The 26,140-nt window shown below is 40.0% G+C and overlaps 1 protein-coding gene across 1 annotated transcript in view; it reads left to right on the plus strand.

The window, feature by feature from the left end:
• Window positions 1-25,091, plus strand: part of DPYD (dihydropyrimidine dehydrogenase) — a 655,808-nt gene extending 630,717 nt beyond the window's left edge. Inside the window, exons 21-23 of the mRNA XM_075286742.1 lie at window positions 16,181-16,324; window positions 21,779-21,919; window positions 24,668-25,091. Coding sequence (XP_075142843.1) covers window positions 16,181-16,324; window positions 21,779-21,919; window positions 24,668-24,838 — 456 coding nt within the window. The 3' untranslated portion in view covers window positions 24,839-25,091. The remainder of the gene's footprint in view (window positions 1-16,180; window positions 16,325-21,778; window positions 21,920-24,667) is intronic.
• Window positions 25,092-26,140: the final 1,049 nt, after the last annotated feature.

Here is a 26,140-nt window from a genome sequence, read left to right on the forward strand (position 1 = left end):
CTAGTCTTGATATTCCCTGCCCTACTGGAGTTTGCACCAAATTTATGATGAAGTTTACCCCTTGTCATACATAAGTATATCCACTGGGGTCTGAGCTCCTAAACAGAAGTCTGTGCCAGATCTTTACTGCCGTAGATTTTTTTTTTTAAATGTAGATTGTGAGCCCCACATAGAGCTCACAATGTACATTTTTCCCTATCAGTATGTCTTTTTTTGGAATATGGGATGGAAATCCATGCAAACACAGAGAAAACATACAAACTCCTTGCAGATGTTTTTTTTTTTTGCCTTTGGCGGGATTTGAACACCAGGACTCCAGCGCTGCAAGGCTGCAGTGCTAACCACTGAGCCACCGTGTGGCCCTCGCTGCTGTAGATTTATACTAAAAACCTGTTGTAAATTATTAATATGACAGGACTGATGGTGAAGCCACATTTGAAGAAAGCGGAATGCAGGATGGACAACTGAAATAGTTGCAATTTGGGTGCAAATATTCTCACTTGCTCAAAAAAATTACAAATTTTTCACACCTTCTACACTGGTTTACAAGCCATGACAAGTCACCCTTGTAATGATGTCATATATTAAAATAAACACAGTAATAGGATTTTTTAAGACTAGTATTTATGTGTCTATGTTCACATATGCGTTGGTAATGTGTCCGGGGGAACCGCATGAGGAGCCTCCAGTAACCTTATGGAAATGGCGATAAAACTAGAGGGGCCAATGGTCCTGGACACAAAATGGCGACACCCAGTCCCCTTTTTGAAAAGTGCAAGGACGGGGACAAAAAAGGCCACTTGCTACTTTTGTTGATATCGGAGAATAGTGACACCAAACCAACTCTGCTCTCCGCCAGTTTCACTGCACAGGATAGTTCTTTCCTCGTAGACCTCACCTTTATATATTTATATTACCGACACTTCTTCTTCCAAGACAAATGTAAATACCTTAGGCAAAAGATTTCTTCTTTCTTCTATTGTAAGTGATTTAGGACAATTTTTCTCGTCTTAATCATTGTAATTTTCCCTATTAATGCAGGACTACAGGACTCGGATTCTGTAATTGTCAAGACTATAATTGCCATTTTTATTCAGTTAAAACTTATTTATGGTAGAGCTTCCTTGCGCCATAGATTTTTTGATGCACTTTGACAAACTCTACTTTTATTTGGTGACCTCGTGTGACATTTCTGCATTAATGTTGGAACTGGTTAATTAAAATCATGACATTTATCTCAAGTCACAAATTCACCTTCATTAGTATGATAATATTTTTTTATCAGCCCTGGGACTAAAGACCTGAAATGACCAGCTTTATAGACTAACAATATCTAACTTTTTGTTGAAAAATCCAGTCGCACATCTAACATCTGCGTTCACGAAGTTGTATGAGGGTTTATAAATAACCAGCGAGTTGAAAATTGACCACAATTAGTGATGTCTTCTTGTATGTATGGGTCAGTAATGTGAGTCTAAGTATATGGCTGTGTTTTTGCTTATCTTACCTCTTGGATGGACATGTCCAGATATGCGTGACACGAGAGGACCAGCTTTTCAAAATGTATTGATTTTGCTATATGCTATCCTATATAACCTGTATAGTCTATGTGTGACCACCCAGTGGTAGTGTCATGGCCAAGGATTTTGATAGTATATAGTGATATTATATTGGGCATTATATAGGTGACTCAGTGGTTAGCATTGCAACGCTGGAGTCCAGGGTTCGAACTCTGCCAAGAACAACATCTGTGAGGAGTTTGTATGTTCTCCCCGTGTTTGTATAGGTTTCCTCCAGGTACTCCGGTTTCCTCCCACGCGCCAAAGACATACTGATAGGGACTGTAGACTGTGAGCCCTATATGGGACAGTGACTGTCAATGTCTGTAAAGCGCTGCGGAATATGATGGCGCTATACAAGTAAGCATTATAAATAATATTGAATTGGCTTCTAGGTAAACTAGAGTCCCATATGAAATTGAAGGTTAGGTAAGGGGGGGGGACAGTTCTATATGTCATTCGTTCTTTTATGTCAAATTTATTTATTTTTAATGTAGATTGTGAGCCCCACATAGGGCTCACAATGTACTTTTTTTCCCTATCAGTATGTCTTTTGTGGAGTATGGGATGGAAATCCATGCAAACACGGGGAGAACATACAAACTCCTTGCAGATGTTTTTTTGCCCTTGGCAGGATTTGAACCAAAGACTCCAGCGATACAAGGCTGCAGTGCTAACCACTGAGCCACTGTGTGGCCCCTTTTTCGTCAAATTTTGATCAGTTACTGGTAAGGCCCAGTTCCCATCTGTGTTCAGGATTCTGGAGTCTGCATGGGGATATCCCGAACGGAATACCGAAGGCTTTGACAAGAGGTGAGCAGTGAAAGCACACGGACCTAATAGACTATAATGGGGTCCTTGTGTTTTCCACGCAGTGCCCGGAGAGGAAAGTAGTCCATGAAGTACTTTTCTGTGTGCATGACTCGTGCGGACACCACGTGGAAAACACAAGGACCCCATTATAGTCTATGGGGTCCATGTGCTTTCACTACTCACCTCTTGCCAATGCATTTGGTATTCCGTTCAGGGGGTTCCCATGCGAACGCAGATGTGAATCAGGCCTAAGATTCATGCTATGTTGAAAATTATTTTTGGAGGGGCCACACGGTGGCTCAGTGGTTAGCACTGCAGCCTTGCAGCACTGGAGTCCTGGTGTTCAAATCCCACCAAGGGCAAAAAACCATCTGCAAGGAGTTTGTATGTTCTCCCCGTGTTTGTGTGGATTTCCATCCCATATTCCAAAAAGACATACGGATAGGGAAAAATGTACATTGTGAGCTCCATGTGGGGCTCACAATCTACATTAAAAAAAAAAAAAAGAAAATTATTTTTGGCAGTCTTCCATTTGCATGCCCAAGCTTACCCTACCATGTGCTAATAAAATGGTTTGCTTTTACCACCAAATCCTAATACAAAAAGTGTCCCGGGACTACCCCTATTATAAAGCCTTGTGCCCTAAATACAGATGAAATTATTTTTATTAAATATATTAACGTTGTAGTGTTGTTTTTTATTTGCTTTTGTATAAAACCCCTAAATGTCAATAACCCAGCAATGGCAGAAAAAAGAGATCCTAACGCGGTGACACAATGCTGCCATATATATACAGTAAGTTCCGATAGAAGACTGACGTATAAGTGCTTTGGATAATGGTAGCACAGTTGGAAGTCACATCAGTCAAAAATACTTTGTACTATCAATCCATTTCCATCACAAACTACATCTGATGCCTTCCACCATTGTAGGGATCATAAAAGCAGTGAAAACCCTCAAATGTTTCCTCGGGATCCCTAGCAGAGATCCAAGAAACGGCATCAAATTGTACACTTTCCGAGTGAAGTCAAGTACTGTACTACTGGCTGCTAGATGACGGGACTCTTACTTCAATCTTAACACATCAGGGGGATGTTTATAAGACAGAGAAATCAGAAGGACAGCCCTACAGTCGCTCTAAATCCTTGTCTGTCAGTTACCTCCACAGTGAAATGTCTTAGTCAGAATATTCTGCAAGTGGTAAAGCTAGTAAAAGGTTCAGACTAGAGATATATATAGAATTTACTTCCATCACCATGTACAGAAAACCTTAAATAATATAGATGTGTATTTTATGGATGGTTGAGAATAGTTTAGAACTCAATGTGTCACTGGTAGTCATGTAACGTTTTATAAAAGCCTTTACTTAGTCAAGGGCCACAAGACATGGAGATTCCTAAGGGAGAAGATGTAACACAACGTGTACTTTATTGGCTCTTCCAAAGCAAATATTGGAAATGTGGGTTGGACCCAAAGTAAGGTCTTGTATAAAGTCCGGAGGACACTTCTTAGCTGACAAACTGATTTGTTTCCAACCTTCGTAGACTGCAGAGACAGTGGAATCGTAGATTTAATGGAGCAAAAGAGTAGATCTCCAAAAAGGCAAGTTGTGCGGGTAATAATGGGATGAAAACATGCAAAATGGGCAAATAGGATCGAAGCAATTTTGACTAGGGCCGAATTGTAAATGGCTGTATAACTGGGTCAAAGCGTTTCCAAAGCAAGGGTTTCAAATGGTATTTCCAGTAAGCAGAAATTACCAAAACCAGACCATAAAATGACAACTGATGAACCAGTATTAGGGTCTTGGGTGTCCAAGCTCATTGTTGGGTGTTGGGTGTAAAGGCAATTCTGCTGAGTATGATATCCCATTAGAAAAAGTATATTAAAATAGATAAGAATTGTACAATGGATTATGGTGGCTCAGAGATAGGCAAACATCTCAGAATTCGTTTGTCTTCGGTTTAGGTGGCTCAGGTCTAAGATTCTTTTCTGGTCGAAACATGTTCTGAACATACCACATCTTACCCATATAGTGCATAATGTTCTCAGGGCTACTAGAAGCCTATCTATCCAATTCTATCTCTCAAAGGCAAACACAGTGGAAGTTATGAAAGTGTCCCCTGGGGACCCAGGGGGTGTAAAAAAAAAATGTTTAAAAAAAATCATACTCACCTTCTGTTATTTCTTTTGGGCCTTGTCGCCAGATCCTGCACTCTCTCTCCACTTGCTCAGTGACATCATGGTGGTTTTGCCTAACCACTGACATGGGCATGCTGAGTGTCATGACATCATGTGCCCATATGACCACTGGTGGCCTAATCACTGGCCTCAAAAGCGACCACGGCTGCATGATATCACCAGGAGACCGCTGGACATCATGAGGCGGCCAAAAAGAGGTAACAGAAAGAAAATATGAATAGAGATGAGCGAACAGTAAAATGTTCGAGATTCGATATTCGTTTCGAGTAGCCCCTCAACATTCGACTACTCAAATCGAATATCGAACCCTATTATAGTCTATGGGGGGAAAATGCTCGTTTCAGGGGTAGGCAACATTCGATGAAATTATACTTACCAAGTCCGCGATGCCTGACAGAGTGAATTCAGAGCCGGAAGACGCCGCGGGGAAGCTGCACAGAGAAGACTTCTAAAGGTAGGAGAAGAACCAGCGTTGATTGGCTGACTGTATGGCATTCGGCCAATGCTGGTTCTGCATCGAACTTTTCCATTTGAATAGCGGGTGGTACTCGATCGAGTACGAGTATTTAGGATACTGTAGTATTCGATTGAATACCTACTCGATCGAATACTACTCGCTCATCTCTAAATATGAATGATTTTTTTTTTAGTTTTGTTACCTTCATCTACCATACTTTGGGGTCTGAAGAAACTCCAGAGTATAATGTGGTCACCATGTTGGTTTGCCCAAGAAAAATCTCCATTTGTAATATTTGGGTTGAATCCAGTACAAGTCAGTTTGCCCATCTCTACTGATCACTATTGCCTTGTAGCGCTTGGAGTCCTAGGTTCGAATCCAACGAAAAACACCATCTGCACATAGTTTGGGTTTCCTCTGGATAATTCAGTTTTCCTCAACACTCCAAAGACCTTGAATGCAGATTGTGATTCCTATGTATGACACTATCTGTGGAATATGTTGGCGCCATACAAATAATAGAAATACATAACTGTCTATCCTACCCCATCATCAGACCTATGTAGAAGACACCATTAGCAGAGGTGCAATATGATATACTGTATATAATGCTACTGTATTACAATTGATATACTCGGTTGTATATTGCAGTCTGAAAACATGCCAAAAGTAATCCCCGGCATGGACTGATTTAGTATCCTAAGTCTCTTCTTTCACATTATAGTTTAGTAAATTATGAAGCAAATCAATTTTAGTGTTATAGATTTAGAAATAAATGAGTGAAATATAAGCTGGGACTGTGGTAATTGCATTTTAAATACACTTTTCTGTATCCGTGCCATTAACTGATAAGGGTCTGGGCCGTAATTGCAAATATATAAAAGGTATGGGAATCTGGGCTGCATCTGGCTTTGCTGTTGTGGCATAACATCTGTAATCTTATATTCATGTTCTCGACAGTCTGGAATTTCTCCTCCGCCATGAAATCAGCTGTGATTATTGTTCAAACATTAAACTATCTAATATCTACTTGTTTGAAATGGAAACTAAGCTTCATATTTGCTGCCAGAAGTGTGAATTGAACAGAATTCTGATTAGCTCCTCTTTATATTTTAGAAAGTGAATGATGCGTGTAAGCAATGTCGCCAAATCATACTCTTTTAATTACCATTCCCTGGATGTTTAATACGTTTGTTTGATATTGTATACAGTTTAAAGAGACATTGATTGTGGTAGTAAACCGGCCGGACCGGCGGCCGCCAAGGTCACGATGACCTTCATGTGCATGCCATACAACTATTTAAAGATGAAAATTTGTCTGTATTAATTTTCTTTTTAACACTATATATTACAATATTTTACCATAATAACTGGGCTGCTATGGAGAAATCACATTAGTGCATTGTAAGTGTGTTTTTTCATGGCTAGAACCCTGACCCATTCTTTTTTATAGCCCCATACACACAACTGTGTATGATCACTGGCCCATGAGCCTGGGGCAAAACTCAGGACAGTAAATGGGACCATAGAGGCATGTGCAGAACAAAGAAATCATCCATGTGCCAACTGTGCCGTTTACCCACATGGACCCAGTTCATGCATACAGTCATGAGCCTATGGCCTAACAGGTATATCTTGCAATCTTATTCGACTTGCAACGCCACTCACTCCCTGCAGTAAGACTGCAACAATGTTGTGCCTTTTAAAAAGTCACAGTTTATAAATCTGGAGTACAGACGGCTAGACAGGAAGACCAGGCCCAGTTTACTCGTCACGGCGTCCTGGAAGACCGGGCCCACTTTACCCGTCGTGGCATCCTGGAAGACCAGGCCCACTTTACCTGTCACAGACTCCTGAAAGACCAGGCCCACTTTACCCATCGCGGCATCCTGAAAGACCAGGCCCACTTTACCTGTCACAGACTCCTGAAAGACCAGGCCCACTTTACCCATCGCGGCATCCTGAAAGACCAGGCCCACTTTACCCGTTGTGGCATCCTGGAAGACGAGGCTCACTTAACTCGTCACAGCATCCTGGAAGACCAGGCCCACTTTACCCGTCGCGGCATCCTGAAAGACCAGGCCCACTTTACCTGTCGCGGCATACTGGAAGATCGAGCCCACTTTACCCGTTGCGGCATCCTGCTCCTGAATGGGCCTTATCGGGGGGAGTCTCAAGCTGCGGACCCCGTGGCTGAATTAGTCAAGGAGTCCAAATCAAGATCGAGCAGGATGCTTCTTTTTTTCTGTGCCCTGCTGCGGATTCAGGCCAAGGCGTCTCCACCTTGGACTTTTCTGCTGAGACGTTGAACAGGAAATGTGTCACATCTCTGGTGCAAGAAAGGACCTTGCCGTAAAGAAGTGCCACATTATCGTCCAGCTATGCAAGAAAACTGGCATAGATGATATAATAGCTTCCCCACATTGAAATCAATTTTATTAGGGAATTTTCAAAGTAATTTTTTCTAAAATCTGGTGCAATTGGTGCAATTTGTGCCAAATTTATAACATTTTGTTCTATGTTTGATAAATTAGATGCATTTATAAGTCTGTCACTGTTTATGCCCCATTGACTGGAGTTTGTGACAATTTTTGCGACTATCTAAAAAGTCCCAGTTGATAAACCTTGAGTACAGACACCTAGGCAGGCCAACTTTCCCAAATTATAAAAAGTGGAGTCAGTGATGCACAAATCTAAGAGTCGGAAAATGTTTGTACAAGTGAGCTGAGAAAGTTGCGAGTCCCTGCACTTGGACTTTTTAGGACAGAATTTTGGAGTGCAGGGTTTGAAAAATTCCACCCATGATGGTCTAAAAATTGCTGTGTTACCAAAACAGACATCACTCGGCTATTTTTTACCTTTGCATGGCTATTAGAGATGAGCGAACAGTGAAATATTTGATATTCGTTTCGAGTAGAATACTCGGTTGAACATTGAATCCCATTATAGTCTATGGGAAAAAATGCTCGTTTGAGGGGAAACCACTATTCGACTAAAGGAGAGTCAGCAAGTCCACGAGTAGCAGGAGGAGAGTGTTGAGGAGGAGCGCTGTGCAGTTAAAGCGCACGGATTCCATTATAGTCTATGGGGTCCGTGCGCTTTAACTGCACAGCGCTTGCAGTTGCGCTGATAAAAAGTAAGCTCCCTCGTAACCGCAAGCTGCCAGCTCTCCCTACTAGCAAGGACGATCCTGCTGCAGAACCAGTGTTGATTTGCCGAATACAATGCTGGCCAATCAACGCTGGCTCTAAATTGAATATTTACTGCGAATAGCAGCAGTAGATCGAGTACGAATATTTCGAATACCTACTTGATTGAATACTACTCGCTCATCTCTAATGACTATACCAAAAATAAGATTCCTAGTTCAGAGCTCAGTTTGTAAAACATCGCACTATCAGTAAATGCATTCATGTCTATGAACATGAAATGTTCTGAACGCGAACCCCTATTTCCCAGTCAGTCACTGGAAAGCATGTCGCTCCGTGTCTTGTGCAAACAGTTTAATATGCTCATTTCCAATTTGGCATCTGTTACGACCTATATATTGGCATTATCAGTGTATTTGTGTAGTCCACTCTGAGCCTCCCGCATGGATTTCTATTATCCAGGTCTCCAGGGAGAAAGCACTGCACACTCCACAATAAGCATATGCACCATATTTCTAGCAGTAAATGGCCAATTACGGTGTTAAAGTATGACAGAATTCAATTAACATAAATATGTGCACATTTTTCTCTTACATGCTCAACAAAATGTAGATAAAGTGCCTGTCAATGTTTTAATTTTTTCATGTTCTAGTTAGACCGAGCAGAAAGCTTTCTCTCCACAGTATCATGAATATGATAATCTATGGAAATCACTATAGAAGGTACTTAAGTTAAGCACATTCTACATTAATCCCTGATGAATTGAAATCTTTTCTGTTTAGAGAATGTGTTGTTGTCTAATAGGTGACAGGCTGCCAGATGTTCGTGAACTAGTAGAAACCTGTTAAACACAGCAATGATCAGCCCTTCCTTCTTGCTAAAGATAACTTTTCCTCTGTAGAAGAAGTGTAAAAAAAACGGGATCATGGGATTTCCTGACTACGACAACATGTCAGTCCTATGTGATAAGAGCCTACAGTTCCTTAATGGGTGACTATTAGAGATGAGCGAACAGTAAAATGTCCGAGGTTCGATATTCGTTTTGAGTAGCCCCTCAATGTTCAACTACTCGAATCGAATATCGAACCCTATTATAGTCTATGGGGGAAAATGCTCGTTTCAGGGGTAGGCAACATTCGATCAAATTATACTTACCAAGTCCACGAGTGAGGGTTGGGCTGGATCCTCCGAGAATTCTTCTCCTTGCAACGTCCCCGCGGCGTCTTCTGGCTGTTCATTCACTCTGCCAGGCATCGGGCCTGGGCAGAGCCGACTGCGCATGTCCACTTGTAGTGCGGGCATGCGCAGTCGGCTCTGCCCAGGCCCGATGCCTGGCAGAGTGAATGAACAGCCGGAAGACGCCGCGGGAACGCTGCGAGGAGAAGACTTCTAAAGGTAGGAGAAAAACCAGCATTGATTGGCCGACTGTATAGCATTCGGCCAATCAATGCTGGTTCTGCATCGAACTTTTACATTCGAACAGCGAGTGGTACTCGATCGAGTACGAGTATTTCGAAAACCGTAGTATTCGATCGAATACCTACTCGATCGAGTACTACTCGCTCATCTCTAGGGACTATGCTATATATATTAAAGCTATGTTCATTTAAAGGAACACTCTGGGGAAATCTGATACATTGTGACGCGCATAGTGCAGAATCTAAAAAGGGCAGTGCAAGGTTTAGCAATATAGAGTCATATACTGTCCCTTTAAGTCCTGCACTAAATATAGTATTGGCCCAGTTGTGTTAGTCAGAAATGTCACTCATGTGTACCAGATGTTGCAGGGTTGAGTTTGACAGATATTGTGTGTGTCATAAAAGTTTTAGATGTTTTCTCCCAAATACAGAGAAATCTCTATAAAAGACCAACTTTTGAGAAGACACCTCCTTACCCAGACCACTTTCTCATGCAATTTTGGGTGGTCATCTGAAAGAGATTTCACTATATATCCCGTTATGTCGTTGGGCTGTGTAAGATAAGGCAGATATAAGTTTCAGCTAGCTATATGTGATATAGGTGAGTGAAGTTTGTTACATATTGTGCAGGTGGGGTTTACACATGTGGTATAACAGAATTTCAGATATTGAAAAGTTAAGAATATTCTGGAGCATTGACCCTTTTATTATATGTTTGAGGTATAGGCATGCAGAGATATTTCTCTAGATATTAGTACTTGGTGCCTGTAAGGAAATTTGCTATTAAGGCTTTTAGGCTGTGGAAATCCTCCAAACTGTGTGCATTGAGCCTTTCACTATGTTTCTATATGACATACCAGAGATCACGAGTTAAAGACCCAGAAGAGATATATTATAATGCTTACCTAAAATATTTAGTGGCATCTTAGGGGAAGTGCTAGAGTGCTTGAAGGTAATGGTCTTGGAGGTGATGGCCTTGGAGATGATGGTCTTGGAGGTGATGGTCTTGGAGGTGATGGTCTTGGAGGTGATGGTCTTGGAGGTGATGGTCTTGGAGGTGATGGTCTTGGAGGTGATGGTCTTGGAAGTGATGGTCTTCAAGATAATGGTCTTGGAAGTGATGGTCTTGGAGGTGATGGTCTTGGAAGTGATGGTCTTGGAGATAATGGTCTTGGAAGTGATGGTCTTGGAGGTGATGGTCTTGGAAGTGATGGTCTTGGAGATAATGGTCTTGGAAGTGATGGTCTTGGAGGTGATGGTCTTGGAGGTGATGGTCTTGGAATTGATGGTCTTGGATTTCGTCATCTCTTGACACAGAAGGGAGTAACTTCTGTCAAGATAAAAGGGGCAAAAAGTCATGTAAATACTGAAATTTTTAATGACAGTACATTGAAAAAGTATTTATATTACAAAAACATCTATCATTTTGAGTCATGACTCAACCAATGACTTTTCATTCGTTTTTTTGTTGTCTTCTGTGACAAGATATCATGCAGCAGCAGTTTAACCAATTGCAGTAGTTCAGGTTAATTCTGCTCTATCTCTACATCTATAATTGGGAAATCCTCTCTCGTGAGACTTCCCCCACTACAGAACACAATGTGAACAGAGTATTATTCTGTCATGAGCAGTCCTAATGATTTTTGTAGGCGAGAGTTCATTCACCATTTTTAAACACAGTCTAAATGTATTTTAAATGCTTTCCGGGGGAAAAAAAGACAAGACGAATATCATTTAGTTGCAAAAACCTGATGAATACATAAACTACGACGCACAAAATCAGTTCCAGCTTACAGCGCAGACGATGTAATAAAAAATAATTCTAGAAACAATGTAGCATAGAGCGTCACTTAATGCGCAATTTTGCCAATAACGGTTGAGTGGTCTGTAAGTAATTCCCTATATAACAAACCTGGCAGAACAAAGGACTCCAAAATTGGTAACCAAACACAGTTAAACTTAAAACACTGCATTATAGCTCGACCTAAGGGGATAGCATAGGGACTCGGAGTCTTAATAGCGCTTATAAAGAGAATTAATGGATTTTAATGGAAATAAAATGGACATAAAATGACACATTTAGGTAAATATGCAAGAGCCATCATTACCCCATAGAAGAAACTAATAACCCATGACGATTAAGGCAAATATGCTGCACACTCTAAAATATTAGTCTTAAAATTAATTGCGCGTGAGATAGCATTAAAGTTACTGTTTAACTGGAAGAAAGAGATATGATTGTAATCTTAGAAGTACGTGTTATATAGAATTTCATTACGGCTCTTCGGCTGGCGCAGTTGACAAAGTTTTAGTAAGATTCCCTTGCTAAAAATATTAGACTGCAGTATTTTTTATTAAAGGCTTTTTTTAACTTTTCTATTTCTTTGCTATGTTTTAATCATTTGAAAGGGAGATTTTTAATAACCTGCAACTTACTTTATGCAGTTTGGGGGGGATTAATTATTTATATACTACCTGCTTTTTATCGAACATCGGAAACAGAAGAGACCCAAGGTCTTGGACAGTGATTCTGCGCTCTCTGGTACGAATACATAGCACAGTGGAACAATTCTTAATAAACCCTTTTATTGACAGATCAGCACACTTGACGCGTTTCTCACCTTTAAAAAGGCAGTGTAATACAGCGCTAGAAAGCTGACAGTGTGCTGAATTCAGCGCACTATCGGCTTTCCCTTTCTGTGCCCCCCCCCAGTGAAGAGCTACTGGTGCCAGTACCATAGCTCTTTACTGTCAGAAGGGCGTTTCTGACAGTCACTTAGGAACGCCCTTCCTCACAGCAGCGTCTATTGTGCTGTACTGTGAGAGGGGGCGTTCCTTACCACCCAGCGATGATGCTCAGCAGTGAGGAGCGCCCCCCTCCCCCGGTACTCGTCTATGAACGAGCACTGTGAGGAAAGGGAGGGGGCGTTCCTCCCCGCTCTCACAGTACAGCGCAATAGACACTGCTGTGAGGAAGGGCGTTCCTGACTGACTGTCAGAAACGCCCTTCTGACGGTGAAGAGCTACAGTACCAGCACCGATAGATAAATCTTCACCCAGGGTACAGATTGTGAAAGCCAACAGTGCGCTGAATTCAGCACACTGTCGGCTTTCTAGCAGTGTATTAAACTGCATGTGCCCCAAATGGTGAAAGGTCCTCTTTAAAATCCCTTTCTCAAGTGCAACCGACTAAACCTGTCAGGCCAGATGCGCGTCACTCTGGCTGTTTATTTATATACTGTAGACTTTGTGTCCACACTAACCGCACACAAAGGGGACTATGGAGAGGGTAGGGGGGAAGAAGAGGCTGTTAATGGATTTATTGCCCCATTCTCATAGTGCTAGAGTATGATCATCAAACACAGCAATGCTGAAACTATTCCCTAACTCACGGTGTAACAGAGTTTAGTAGCTGCTGCTTTTTATATGTTCCTCCTCCATCCCGTCGATAGATTTCTAAATAAAAAGTAGCTAAGTCTGATCATTGGAGAAGGAAACATTTCATGTATAAGGGGGGTTCACACCTGTGCCCGGTCTCCGTTTTACAGGTTTCCGTCTTCTGCCCGAGAAACTAAAAGGGAGACGGAAACCGGCAGTCAGTTTTCAAACCCATTCATTTGAATGGCTTTGCAAAGTGTCCGCCCATGAGCATCTTCTGTCTCTCCGTGGCAAAACCGGTATTTTAACCAGACACAAAGTTGGACACGCAGGACTTTCTATCTGGTTAAAATAAATAGCTTCGCCGCGGAATCCAGAAGACGCTCACGGGCGGACACTGACTGCTGGGTTTCCATCTCCTGCTAGCAGAAGATGGAAATCCACAAAGCGGAGGCCAGTGTGAACCTGTCCTCAGTCTGATAAATGGAGAAATAAACATATCTCATGTATAACATGTCTTACAAAGCTTCTTATACTCACATGCACTATTCATTTATGATATTTGTTTATAATTGAAGATATGCTAAAATTTTTTGGGGAAAAATTTCACCAACAAATGACTTTCCAATTACAAAACAATGCAGATCTACCCAATAAGACAATGGAGACCCTTGTGTTATGAGACAATACTATGACTATGGGAAACGGTAATGGATAGTTCTTCTAATTCATAGTATGGGTTTGATGGTGTTCTGATCTCTGTTTTACCATTTCAGCCTCTGTTCTCGCAACTTAAGCTTGACATATGGCAAACAACAAACCACTTGTTTTTTTTACAGATTTGCTAATCCCTAGTTCTCGTCATTCAATGGATCAGAAGATATCACATATTTATAACCTACATGTCTTTTCTATTTTCTCAGTTTTTTAAATGAGAGCCAAGTACATATAATCAAAGTGGTTTTCCACTTTGTAGCACGTCTTGAAGTGTTATGTAGGGATCCAGATGTTCTTAGATGTGGTTACTGTATATAGATCAGTTATTACAAACACTGTACATTAAGCGTGAGATAAGGTTACCTGCGAATCTACATGGACTTGGCTTCTGTGATGAAAGCAGGTCAACACTGTGAACTCCCCGGAGGAAACGTCTGAATAGAAATCAGAGTGGTTGCTGAGTTGTAGACCTCGGGCATGTTTTAATCATCTTTAACAAGATATTCCTCCTACTGGTTTTTAAGAAACTGTTATTCGTTTTGTTTTTTTTTGCATTTGTGGTATTTAGTGAATATGATACTTGAACTACTTCCCCTCAAGTAAAAACCAATAAACCAGCCTTCATCACAATGCTTCAGTCACAAAATGGGAAATCAATTAACTTATTTTCAGAGAAAGATCCGTTCTAAATGCTTTTTTAATGACCTCTAATCAGATAGTGCCCATCCTCAATTAGCCACCAGATGCAGATCTTGACGTTGAATTGGTTCATTCCAGCTTTGTGCAAAATGTCTACTAAAGTGCATGAATATTATAGAGCAGATTATCATGTCCGATACTGTTATGTATATAGCAGCTCGGATAAGAGGTTGGAGATAATGGTCTAAGTAGATGCAGTAGATGAGGCTATTACTATGTTGTAAAGTTTATTATCTTCATATGAACATTAAATATTACATTATGTTATGCTAAATGATATAACGAGACTATCGGGGAATGCAGGATGATGGTGTATGATCAAACACTTGAAAACTATTTTTACTGGTTGTCTTTGAGTGTGACCGTATGGGTAAGTTCACACGGCGGAAAAGGTTTCCGCTGTGTGACTTTTCCGCATGGCTAGTCGCTAGTCGGCATCCTGCTCTTGATTAGACCCGAATGAATGGGCTTAATCAAAATGAGTCTTGAGCCACGGATGCCACGACTGACTTATTTGCAGGGTCCATGGGAAGACAGGGCATGGTGCTTCTTTTTCCCATTGAAATGAATGGGAGACATTTTTGTAGGTGGATTTTGAGGCAGATTCCACATCAAAATCTGCCTCCAAAAAACTGTGTGAACATACTCTAAGACTACTTTCACACATTCATCATAGAATCAGAGCAATGGACTAAAAGACACACAGAATGACTGAAGTTCAATTACTTTTTGCCACAAATCTATCTAAAAACATTTATTACTGATTTGCACCTATAAGAATAAATTTTTAGGGGGCAGGCTAAAGGGGCATGACTTTTCTTGCATTCTAAAACGTTGTAAATTTTGTTACTGACATACTCCACTTTTCTAGCACAAACAATAATCTAAAATGTACTAACTAAAAGTTGGTTCAAAAGGAGAAAATTTTAACTTCTAGCAATATTCACTAAATAGATGACATAGCAGACGGCACTTTGATGAACTTGGGACCTCGTTGGACTGTAGGGTCTGCATTTCCACTAGCTAAGACCTTCAAGCCCTTCATACATTAAATTAACTTATTCACTAATGTGTATTTGGCTAACCCTTGTGTTATGAGACAATACTATGACATGTGGATTGGGAAACGGTAATGGATAGTTCTTCTAATTCATATTTTTTATGGTATGGGTTTGATGGTATTCTGATCGTAATAGATTTGGTGTTTGGAGTTTTAGGCTTGACTTGGTCTGAAAGTCTTCTTTGGCCATTTTTATATCAATTTGCCTGTGGTTTATTTTCTGATTTATAAAGAAATTTTGGCCTAACTTGATCGGTTGAATTGATGGCATCCTATGTATTTTAAGAATATTTTGGAATAAAGTGAAGTCCATGATTTTCGTAATGTCTACTAATTTTCCACGTTTTATGTCTTCATAATAAACCCTATGTTCCAATAAACCAACACGCTCTGTACGATTCTTTTATGATGTGTTGGTAGGGTTGAGCCGATCTTGAGATTTCAGGATCGATTTTAAAATCCGATTTCCGATCATTTTCCAACCGATCGCGATCGTGAAATTTGCTCGATCGCCGATCGGGATCCGATCTTTCCCGACCCTGATCGCTCAACCCAATATGTTGGGTTTCACCAGTCGGACAGTATATGACATGAGTTGTAGCCTCCGAACAGTTACAAAAGCCACGGGGTGAAGAACACTGGTGGATCGGCACTTGTAATATCTGTATGTATAAGAAGTCATGGAATACACCAATTTATTAACTTAATATTTTTACTGTTTCTTTCAGAAACTGCCAAGTTTTGGACCATTTTTAGAGGAACGAAAAAAGATCATCGCTGAGAACAAGATCAAGTCACTTTTAGAAAATGCAAATGTTTCTACAAATGAAAAGAAACACTTCCTCTCAAAGAAACCCGTACCGGCAGTCAAGGTAAAAAGTAAAAATAGAAGGGAAAAAATTTTAAATTTTGAAAAAAGTGAAGTGATTTGAAGGCGATGATATAGGACTAAGTAGAGTAACAGGAAAGGATTAGTAACTATTCGTTTTTCTTCATCAACCCAGGACTTTGCATGGAAATAATTTTGCACGAGGAAGTGAAGCGTCCGTTCCGTCTAATAATCGGGGCTGGCTAATACTTTGTATCTAATATATACAGTTCCTAAATTGTTAGATCGCTCTGACACATTTTAATTAGAATGTGTTTTTTTGGGGCCCCCTGCTATTCCTTTCTGTCTTAAAATGTACATTGCAAATAAGTGAGTGACTGTAGTCAAAATGCGGAGCTGATTTATAAAGAATCACAGATGTTCTGTTAAGGTATAATTAGTTTTGTAATATTCAAGGATGGCTGCACTCTTTGTTCCTTCCTTTTGATTGTTAAATAACATTGTGTTAGTTATATCTCTCACACGGTGCATATGTGCAGTGAATTGAAAACTTCTAAAAGTATTACTTTTGATGAAAAGATTAAAGTAACAGTAGCAGGAGCTTGTAATGAACATCCAGGCTGATTTTCCTCTTTTACCGTTGACATGTAATGATATACTGTTTTTTTTTCTGCTTTATTAATAATATTGATGTTTACTGTTTGGTAGTGTCTGAATTTAGATATGTGCACATTGGTTGAAGAATGACTAAGGTGAACTGAATTCTTAAAATGTATCTAGTTCTCATTTACACGAGCGCTAATGTATCCTTTTTACCGCCTAATACATTCCAGAAGAGACTTTTCTCCAGCTGCACTAGTTTTCTAGAATGTGCTACCCGAGATCCTCTTATCTACAACTTCATGCACTAGAAGGCCCATCTTCTTAGGAGGGCCTAAAACAATCTCTAAGTTAATGTAACCCAACACTCCATGCACTTACATGAACCTTATATCTGGGCATATACATGAAGTCTTATACTTAAACATATTTGTTGTACAAGCACTTTTACCTTTCCTACCATCCCAATATTCTTTTATATTCTAAGATTCTTTGAGCAGGTCCCTTTTTCTATTATTTTGATTTGTTTAGACTGTTGATGTTATATGAAGAACGAGGATTATTATTATTATTATTATTATTATTATTATTATTATTATACTTTTTTTTATGTAGATTGTGAGCCCCATATAGGGATCACAAAGTACATTTTTTCCCTATCAGTTTGTCTTTTTAGAATAGGAGGTAATCCACACAAACACAGGGAGAACATACAATCTCCTTACAGATGTTGTTCCTGGTGGGATTCGAACTGCCAGCATGTTGCAGCATGTTGAGAGCTGTGCATTAGAGTTTATTTGAATAGTATTCGAAACATAGTTTCGAATACCTCGCTCCCATAGGAATGAATGAAAGCGGCCGAACAGCAAGGGGTTAAGCGTCGGCGCTGGCCGCTTCCATTCATTCCTATGGAGCGAGGTATTCGAAACTATAGTTTCGAATACTATAAGGAAAATGTTTGTTTTTGTACTGTGTAAGCCAGTGGGTAGGAAATATAAAAAACAAAAAAACTTGAGAGTCTTCAGTAGTTGATAGTTAGAGATGAGCGAATAGTATTCGAAATATTTTAAAAAAAATAAATAAAAACTTGAGAGTCTTCAGTAGTTGATACCTTTTTAATGGCTAACTAATAATGATGGTAGATTACAACGTTTCGAAGCTCCTGGCTTCTTCTTCAGGTATATCTAAAAACAATTTCTGAAGGATGCATATTTATGTACAAGAGGGACACATAGGAATAGAATTCTAGGAGGGTGTTCACAGAGTGTCTTTTATGGCTGGCTGTCTCAGTTCAGTGATTTCTGTAGGATGCCATGAACCCATGTGAGAGATTCATCCCTCCCTCGAGAAAGTGTTAAACAAGGTCATAAATTTGTACTCATAAATCCGTCTCTCTTTCCTAGATTTAAAATTCCTTCTTAAAACCAAATTCTTAATTCCCTCCTAGAATTCTATTCCTATGTGTCCCTCTTGTACATAGATATGCATCCTTCAGAAATAGTTTTTAGATATACCTGAAGAAGAAGCCGGGAGCTTCGAAACGTTGTAATCTACCATCATTATTAGTTAGCCATTAAAAAATGGTATCAACTACTGAAGACTTGCAAGTTTGTTTGTTTTGTTTTTTTTTTATATTTTGAATACTATTCGCTCATCTCTCCTGTGCATATAATAACAGATAAAGAGGAAGTGCTTAAATTTTTTGTCTGCCATCACTACTGTCACAAAGTTGTCACTGTCAATCAATGAGTAGACCTGCATAAGATTGCCAGCAATTGATCTATTTTATAGTAGTCAAGACATCAACTCAAGCTCCAATAGGCACTAGCATGAGATTAGGGTAGAATAGGTAATAGATGATGATGCTATAGATAGATATTTATTTAGTTTTTATGATAAAATATACAGGAAGAATCTCTTGAAGCCACACATTAGACAATATGGGACAAGCCATATCCAGTAATTGAATGACACCTGTCATTTCTTTAGTTTAATTGTTAGGCTGTGTTCACACCTAATATTTCCATCAGCTGAAGACATGTTCCAACCTTGATGGAAGGGTATAACATTTGCTACCTTATAGCTGAACAGTTAATTTGACATCCATTATAGCAAACAGAGTATTCTGCACATTCCACTTTTTCCCTGTATTCTATTCTCCCGGCACACAACAGCCCATTGTGTACAGAAAGGACCCTTGGGGTACACGGGGCTCTATGGATAGGTTTAACTAATTCTCCAAAAGTTTTCCTACCACATATGCCAATCTTGTCGAAACATCGAGATGTGAACAAAGCCAGTAGTAAATATCTCTAGAGTCTGAATAAATAATACATATAAAGCTTGCTTAAAGAATAAAGGTTTATTGGCTCGGTTGTTGTCTCGGGCAAAGGAGTCATTAGAGTCCATCTCTCAGTACTCGCTTCTCATGTAGACCCTTTGAGTCAGAAGCCATTTTGTCTCCGCGGATCACAAATGTTAAAGTGGACTTGGCAAACGAAATGACAGAGGCCAACAAGCCGGGGCCGGTCGAAGTGTTCTGTTTGTTTAAGGTGCAATTAAATTGACAAACAATTAGTCTGGCACTTTGGAATAAAGGAATTCTGATGTTTTTGTAAAGGCTTTTTTTGTGCGGCTGTTTTATAAGATGATCAAAACGTACATGAATGTGATTCAGTGGACTAAAGCTTTCATCTCCATCTAAAAATAGTGAAGTAAACAAACATCTAGTGATCGCTACAGCCGAGGCACATTATTTATTGGATCATTAGTTAGGAAGCTACCACTTGCATTTGAAGCTGACTCTTTTATGGGTGAGCAGTTCTCGGCATCCAGCAGCTGCAAGCTTGATCTCAACACAAGTGATGGGAGCCGGCAAGCCGTAACTGCTGTACTCTTAATGACAGCCACGTCTAAACACGGCATTGAGAATTATTAATAGTACATTTCTTATACAAACTTGTATTTTACTATATTGTTGTAGTGATTTAGCTGATTTTTTTTTAGTTTTTGCTTATAATGATTGATAAAAATAAGACCATGGCAAATAACGTTCTTTGGTTCCCGTGAAACTGAGTTGTATAGTCAAACGGTCAAGTAGAAAATGGGTTCATGTTGACGGTCATGGGAAAGAGGTGGAGAACACTCAGCCTAAACATAGTAAGAAGAGTTGATGTATCTATATGGTTTCTCCATAGCTTGGAAATAAATGAATTGACGGAAAATTTACTAAAGCATTCTTAGCCCATGGTTGGAAGTTTCAAGATATGTATATTGCAAATAAAGCAGGTTTTCTCAACAAAATATGATTTTGTGAACAGAAGTGATATCCCAATTCTCCTATTTGTGTCTACGTGTGACTAGGGTTGAGCGATCGGGATCGGAAAAGATCGGATTCCGATTAGTGATTGAGCAAATTTCACGATCACAATCGGAACTCCGATCTTGATCTTTTTAAGCGGGATCGAGGTCTCACGTTAGTTCCCACAATGTTAGACTACTGGCCTATCATTGTGGGAAAAGCTAACATTAGGGTTGAGCCATAGGGATCGGAAAAGATCAGATTCCGATCGGCAATCAAGCTAATTTTACAATCACGATCGGCTGGAAAATGATCAAAAATTGGATTTTAAAAACGAACCTGAAATCTCAAGATCGGCTCCACCCTACATGTGACCACCCAGTGGGGGAAGGTGACTTACAGCACTTCACAGCTTTTGTTAGCATTTTGCAATATTCAATTCTACCCCAAACACTTGGAAATTAAACAGATTCAATTTGGTCAATGCAAATGAAGTCATATAAAAAGGTCCTGTGGGTAGGTGGTACTACTACAAATATATGTCCACAAGACAGAATCACCCATGGGTCTTTCCATCTAGCCCATACACAAATGATTACATCTGACAGCTGAAAACATTCAACACAACTGATTTTGGTGACAACCTTTAGTTGATTGTTGCCTATAGGGCAGTGATGGTGAACCTTTTAGAGACCGAGTGCCCAAACTGCAACCCAAAATCAACCAATCTATTGCAAAGTGCCATCACCTTAATATTGTGTGGATATACAATTATGGACCTACAAAATAAGGTCATGTAAATGAAGCTTTACTGAGCTTTCAATGATACAAAACAATTTTGTACTGAGAGGTAAAGATCTCTTCATTTCATTAATTACATCACACAGGATCTGTTTTATAGTGACCGTGCAATGTTATTACAGCCTGTACTAATATCATGTCTGCTATAAAACAGATCTGATGTGATATAAACAGTGAAGGGGTCTCCACATAGTACAATGTGCTCCACAGTTGTCCCCACACAGTAGAATGTGCTCCACAGTTGTCCCCACACAGTACAATCAGCTCCACAGTGGCCCCAAGACAGTACAATCTGCTCCACAGTGGCCCCAACACAGTACAATTTGCCCCACAGTGGTCCCCACACAGTATAATCTGTTCCACAGATGTGTGCCCACAGAGAGGACTCTGAGTGCCACCTCTGGCACGCGTGCCATAGGTTTGCCACCACGGCTATAGGAAATGAATGTTAACCGATTTATGCAGGAACATTTATTCACTAACCGTTAAATATCTACCACTTTGCAGTAGGTAACGCTATTCAGGGCTAGCGAGAGATGATTCAGGACCAAGGACAGAGCCCTGAGGTCTACATTGTATCCTCAGTATAGAAGGTTAACTACAACTGCAATTTGCGGCTTCCTTGTTTGCAGTTATGGCATTTAAGCAGTTAAAGTTAGAAATCCTTTAAGTTACCTTAGTTAGAATGAAGCACACGTGAGCATGTTTCCATTTAATGTGATTTTGTGTGTAGTTTAATTACCCTACAGAAGAAAAACCAAATCAGTTTAATATGTACTCTGTCTTCTTCTCCAGGATGTAATTGGCAGAGCATTGCAGTATATTGGATCATATGGTGAATTAAACATAAGAGAACAAGTTGTGGCTCTGATTGATGAAGAGATGTGTATTAACTGTGGCAAGTGCTACATGACCTGCAATGACTCTGGTTATCAGGTAATGCTGGATTTCTTCTATTTATAATTCTTGATGTGATATTTCATAAGAGGTTTAGACATTCTGGCACATTTTAACACTATTCTGACCAAGGCAACCCATTTCCTCTACTTCATTTAAACCACATTTACCATAGATCACCTGAGGACCTTAAGTTTGAGGAACATCCCCATATAGGCATTACATGGACCCAAAAATGTACTAAAAAATAATGTATAATAATTACTTTATAACATCCAAAAATTCAGGTTGTTTCAATGTAACCAATTTAGTCTGGAATTTTCAACCTTATTGCAACAGGAGTTAACCTCAAGAAAATATTTTCATTCCCGGCAACCCTTAGGGTATGTTCACACATAGCAAATACACTGTGGATTTGCGTTCCGAATTTGTAGGCAGAAAATCCTCAGCACTTTATAAAAAAATAACAAGGAAGATACAAATCTGAGCACAAATTGACCTGTGGTGCAGTTTGTAAATCCATCACGTCAATTTATGGAGGATTTTTACTGTGGCTTTCAACATTTGCAAAGCATTGAATATAATGTGTGGCAAATCTATGGCAGATAAAAGTAAATCCCTTTAAATATGGGTGTGATTCTATTCGTATTGCAATGGCTCTATTACCACATTTATCATAGTTACATTTCAATAAAAATTGACTGTTACCCCCCCTCCCCCACCAAAGATAATTCTCACATTTGTCAAAAATTGGGATATTCATGAGAACCTCCCGGTCTATTTATAGGGCCCCACAGCATAAGACACCGATTTAAAGAGAACCATTAGCCCCCGCCAACAATCCTAGTTCTTAACATCTGATAATAATGCCATGCCACTGATTCCAGCACAGTTGGTTTTGGTGCCTGAAGTACTAGTTAAGCTCTGTAATGTCAGAAGGGCGGTGTCAGGCCGGGGGCGTGATTCAGAGGCAGCCAGTACCAGGACTTAGAATGACACCCTTTGTTTGACACCACCTTATTGACAGTACAGAACCTAAATAGTATATCAGGTACCAAAGCTAACAGAATTGATTGCTCAAGAATGGTGGGTACTAGAGAAAAAAAAAATCCAAATGTGACAGAATTGACTTTTGCTTCATAGGGCACACTATTTAATGATGGCAGCACAATACATAATTTGTGAAGCAGGAGTCTAATAGGTATAATAGGCTACACCCACCTACCATTGATTGACAGTTTTCTCCCTATTAGAATGCCAAGGGACAAAACTGTCAACTGCCACCTCATTGCTATAGATGATTTGTCCTCCTTACTTTTAGCTAAACATATCCCAAGACATAGTATGATGTGACCATCTCTGATGCAACCTGCAATAGAAGTACCATTATTTTGCAAGCTATTGTAATGCATTAGCATTGTAATTCATTGCATTAATTATCAGAACCCCTGGGGTTCAAAAGTGCCGAATCTCCATTTTTTTTTGCATTTTTTTCATTCAATGCAATAGACATCCCCCAAACTAGAAAGTACACCTGGCCTCACAAAAAACACACCCTATGCATTCTCATAGACAGAAATATTAAAAAGTTATGGGTGTCACAATATGTTGAAAAAAATTTTTTTGTAAAGTTTTAGATTATTGTTAAAATGGGGTTAAAATGTATATAAAGCTACATAAAGTTGGTATCCCCAGAATCCTACTGAAACAAAGTGTACAGGGGACATGTCATTTTGACTGCAGAGGGAACACTGTAAAAACGAAGCCCGTAAGAAAGTCGCTCAAATGCACTCTTTCTCCAATCCCCCTCATTCTGAATTTTCCAGCTTCCCATTGTACAGAATAATAAATGGCCACATTATGAGGACATCAAGCCCTCATATGGCTCTGTGAATGGAAGAATAAAAAAGTGATGGCGTTTGGAAGGCGGGGAGTCAAAAATGAAACACGAAAAATATCACTTTTCTAATTAATTAAAGGCTATTCTTCTCCTACCTTTTGTTGTCTTCTCCGCGCCGCCGTTCACTTGAAATTCCATTTTTTTTCGGTATGTAAATGAATTCTCTTTCAGGATTGGGGATGGGCCGCAGCGCTCAAACAGCACTGGGGTGGCCCCAATGTTGTGAGAGAACTCTTCAGCGCCGCCTCCATCTTCTTCTGGAACGAAGTCTTCACTGCATCTTCACAAGAAAATAGCCGCTTACACAGTATTGGAAACAGCCATTTTCTCGTGGCCGGCAGGCATGCGCAGTTGGCTTGTCCTAGGCCTGAGGCCTTGAAGTTAGAAGAAACTGCCGAAGAAGACGCAGTGAAGACCTCATTCCAGACAAAGATGGAGGCGGAGCTGGAGAGTTTTCTTGCAACATTGGGATGCCCCCAGTGCAGTTTGAGTGGTGAGGCCCGCCCCCAGTGCTGCGAGAGAACTCATTTACATACTGAGAAAAAACAGAATTTCAAGTGAACGGCGGTGTGGAGAAGACAATGAAAGGTAGGAGAAGAATAGCCTTTCTTAAGGCTATTCCGACATGCTAGTTAGAACAAAATGTCTTTGAAAGATAGGATCCCTTTAATGTTTTACGATTCCTTTATATTCTTGTATATATTTTCTATATAAATTCAGTTTCATCTCGATTGTATTTTTTTTTCTGGAGCTAAATTGTTTCCATAAATACGGTGTAAGCTTCTCCCTAAGTCTCAAACAAGCTTTTTAATGACAATATGGACACAAATTGGGACACCGGTGACCTTTGTTACATTGACATTGAAACCATTTATTTCTTCTTCCAGGCTATCGAGTTTGACCCCGAGACCCACTTGCCCACGGTCACCGACAGCTGTACGGGCTGCACTCTGTGCTTCAGCGTCTGCCCTATTATTGACTGCATCAAGATGGTTACCAGGACAACACCCTACGTCCCAAAAAGAGGCCTCCCGCTAACCGTGAATCCGGTGTGTTGAGGCCATTAGTTCAGCAAATGATGTGGTGAAGGTTCACTTCCACCACGGCTGGATTACTGCTTCATTATCATACATCAGGCGAAATCCAATCATCAGATGAAAATGATAAAGCGGCGATAACGACTTTTAATTACAGCCCTCGAATGAACCCGAGGCTCTCGATAATTTTATACCTATGTCCTATGCACGTGTGTCGGGGTGGAGAAATGGTTAATTTGTAACAGAATGCCAAATAAATCCGTCCTATAATGCAGTATGAGTGCTTTCCTCTCTTCGTGTTTCCTTTGTAGCTGAAAATTGTCAGACATAATTAGTAATTTGTAAAAAAAAAAAAAAAAAAAAAAAAACTAGAATTATGGGAAGAATTCCTGTTTGTATACAGACAGTAGATTTACAATGAGGATTTAACACTGGATTAAGTACTTTGTGCAGTGCGTCCACTGATAAAACATAATGTATTTCTTAATCCCTAGTACATTAGGGCTTATAATGGGCACCGTTCAGCGCGGCATTATTAACCATTTTAAATGAACCTGCTCTGTTTACTAATGCGCCCATATGTTCCGATTACAGTTCTTCTCTATTAGTTTTCATTTGTATAGAAAAACACTTAGAACAACTTACATTTTGTTTGGATCGGTGTGATATACAACGCGGACGCATTTGCAAATCTCCTTTATTTCGCTTTTGCCTCCGCAGTTCGGATTGTGCTACATAAAAGATAATTGTTAGTCTTTTAAAGTGGTTGTTCCAATAAAGATCTGTTCTTTTTATGTTTTTTTTTTTTTTTTTTATCCATAGGCTGTGTCTAGCATTGCGGATCTTAAAGGGGTATTCCCACGTCGCATACTCACCAGTCTTCACTGCTGTAAAATCTTCTTTCTTCCTAGTTTCTTGCGTCATTTGGTGGGCGGGGTTTCATATGCAACCTGCCGTTTAGCTCAGCCCCCAAATTAGCATGTAGCTCCGCCCACCACATAGCGTGATCCTATGGGGCGGCTTAAGGGCCTGTGATGTCACCAAACAAACACTATATGCACAATATTGGACTATCAAGTACAGGCAGGAGCAACTCCATTCTGTGTTACATACAGAGACTGCCTGTCTCTGCCATAATGAACACAATTGAATTAGCTAGCCTGATAACTGGGAGAACAGAAGACTAGTTCAGAAATGAAAGCAGCTCCTCTCCCCTATCTGAGAGCAGGGAGGTAGGTCACGTGGTGTAGACACAGGAATAGCTAGAAACACAGGCTCACTCCCCTGCAATTAGCCCCTCCTCCCTCTCCCTGAGAGCAGCAG

This window comes from Leptodactylus fuscus, chromosome 9 (genome assembly GCF_031893055.1).
Source record: "Leptodactylus fuscus isolate aLepFus1 chromosome 9, aLepFus1.hap2, whole genome shotgun sequence".
In the NCBI taxonomy this organism is placed as follows: domain Eukaryota; kingdom Metazoa; phylum Chordata; class Amphibia; order Anura; family Leptodactylidae; genus Leptodactylus; species Leptodactylus fuscus.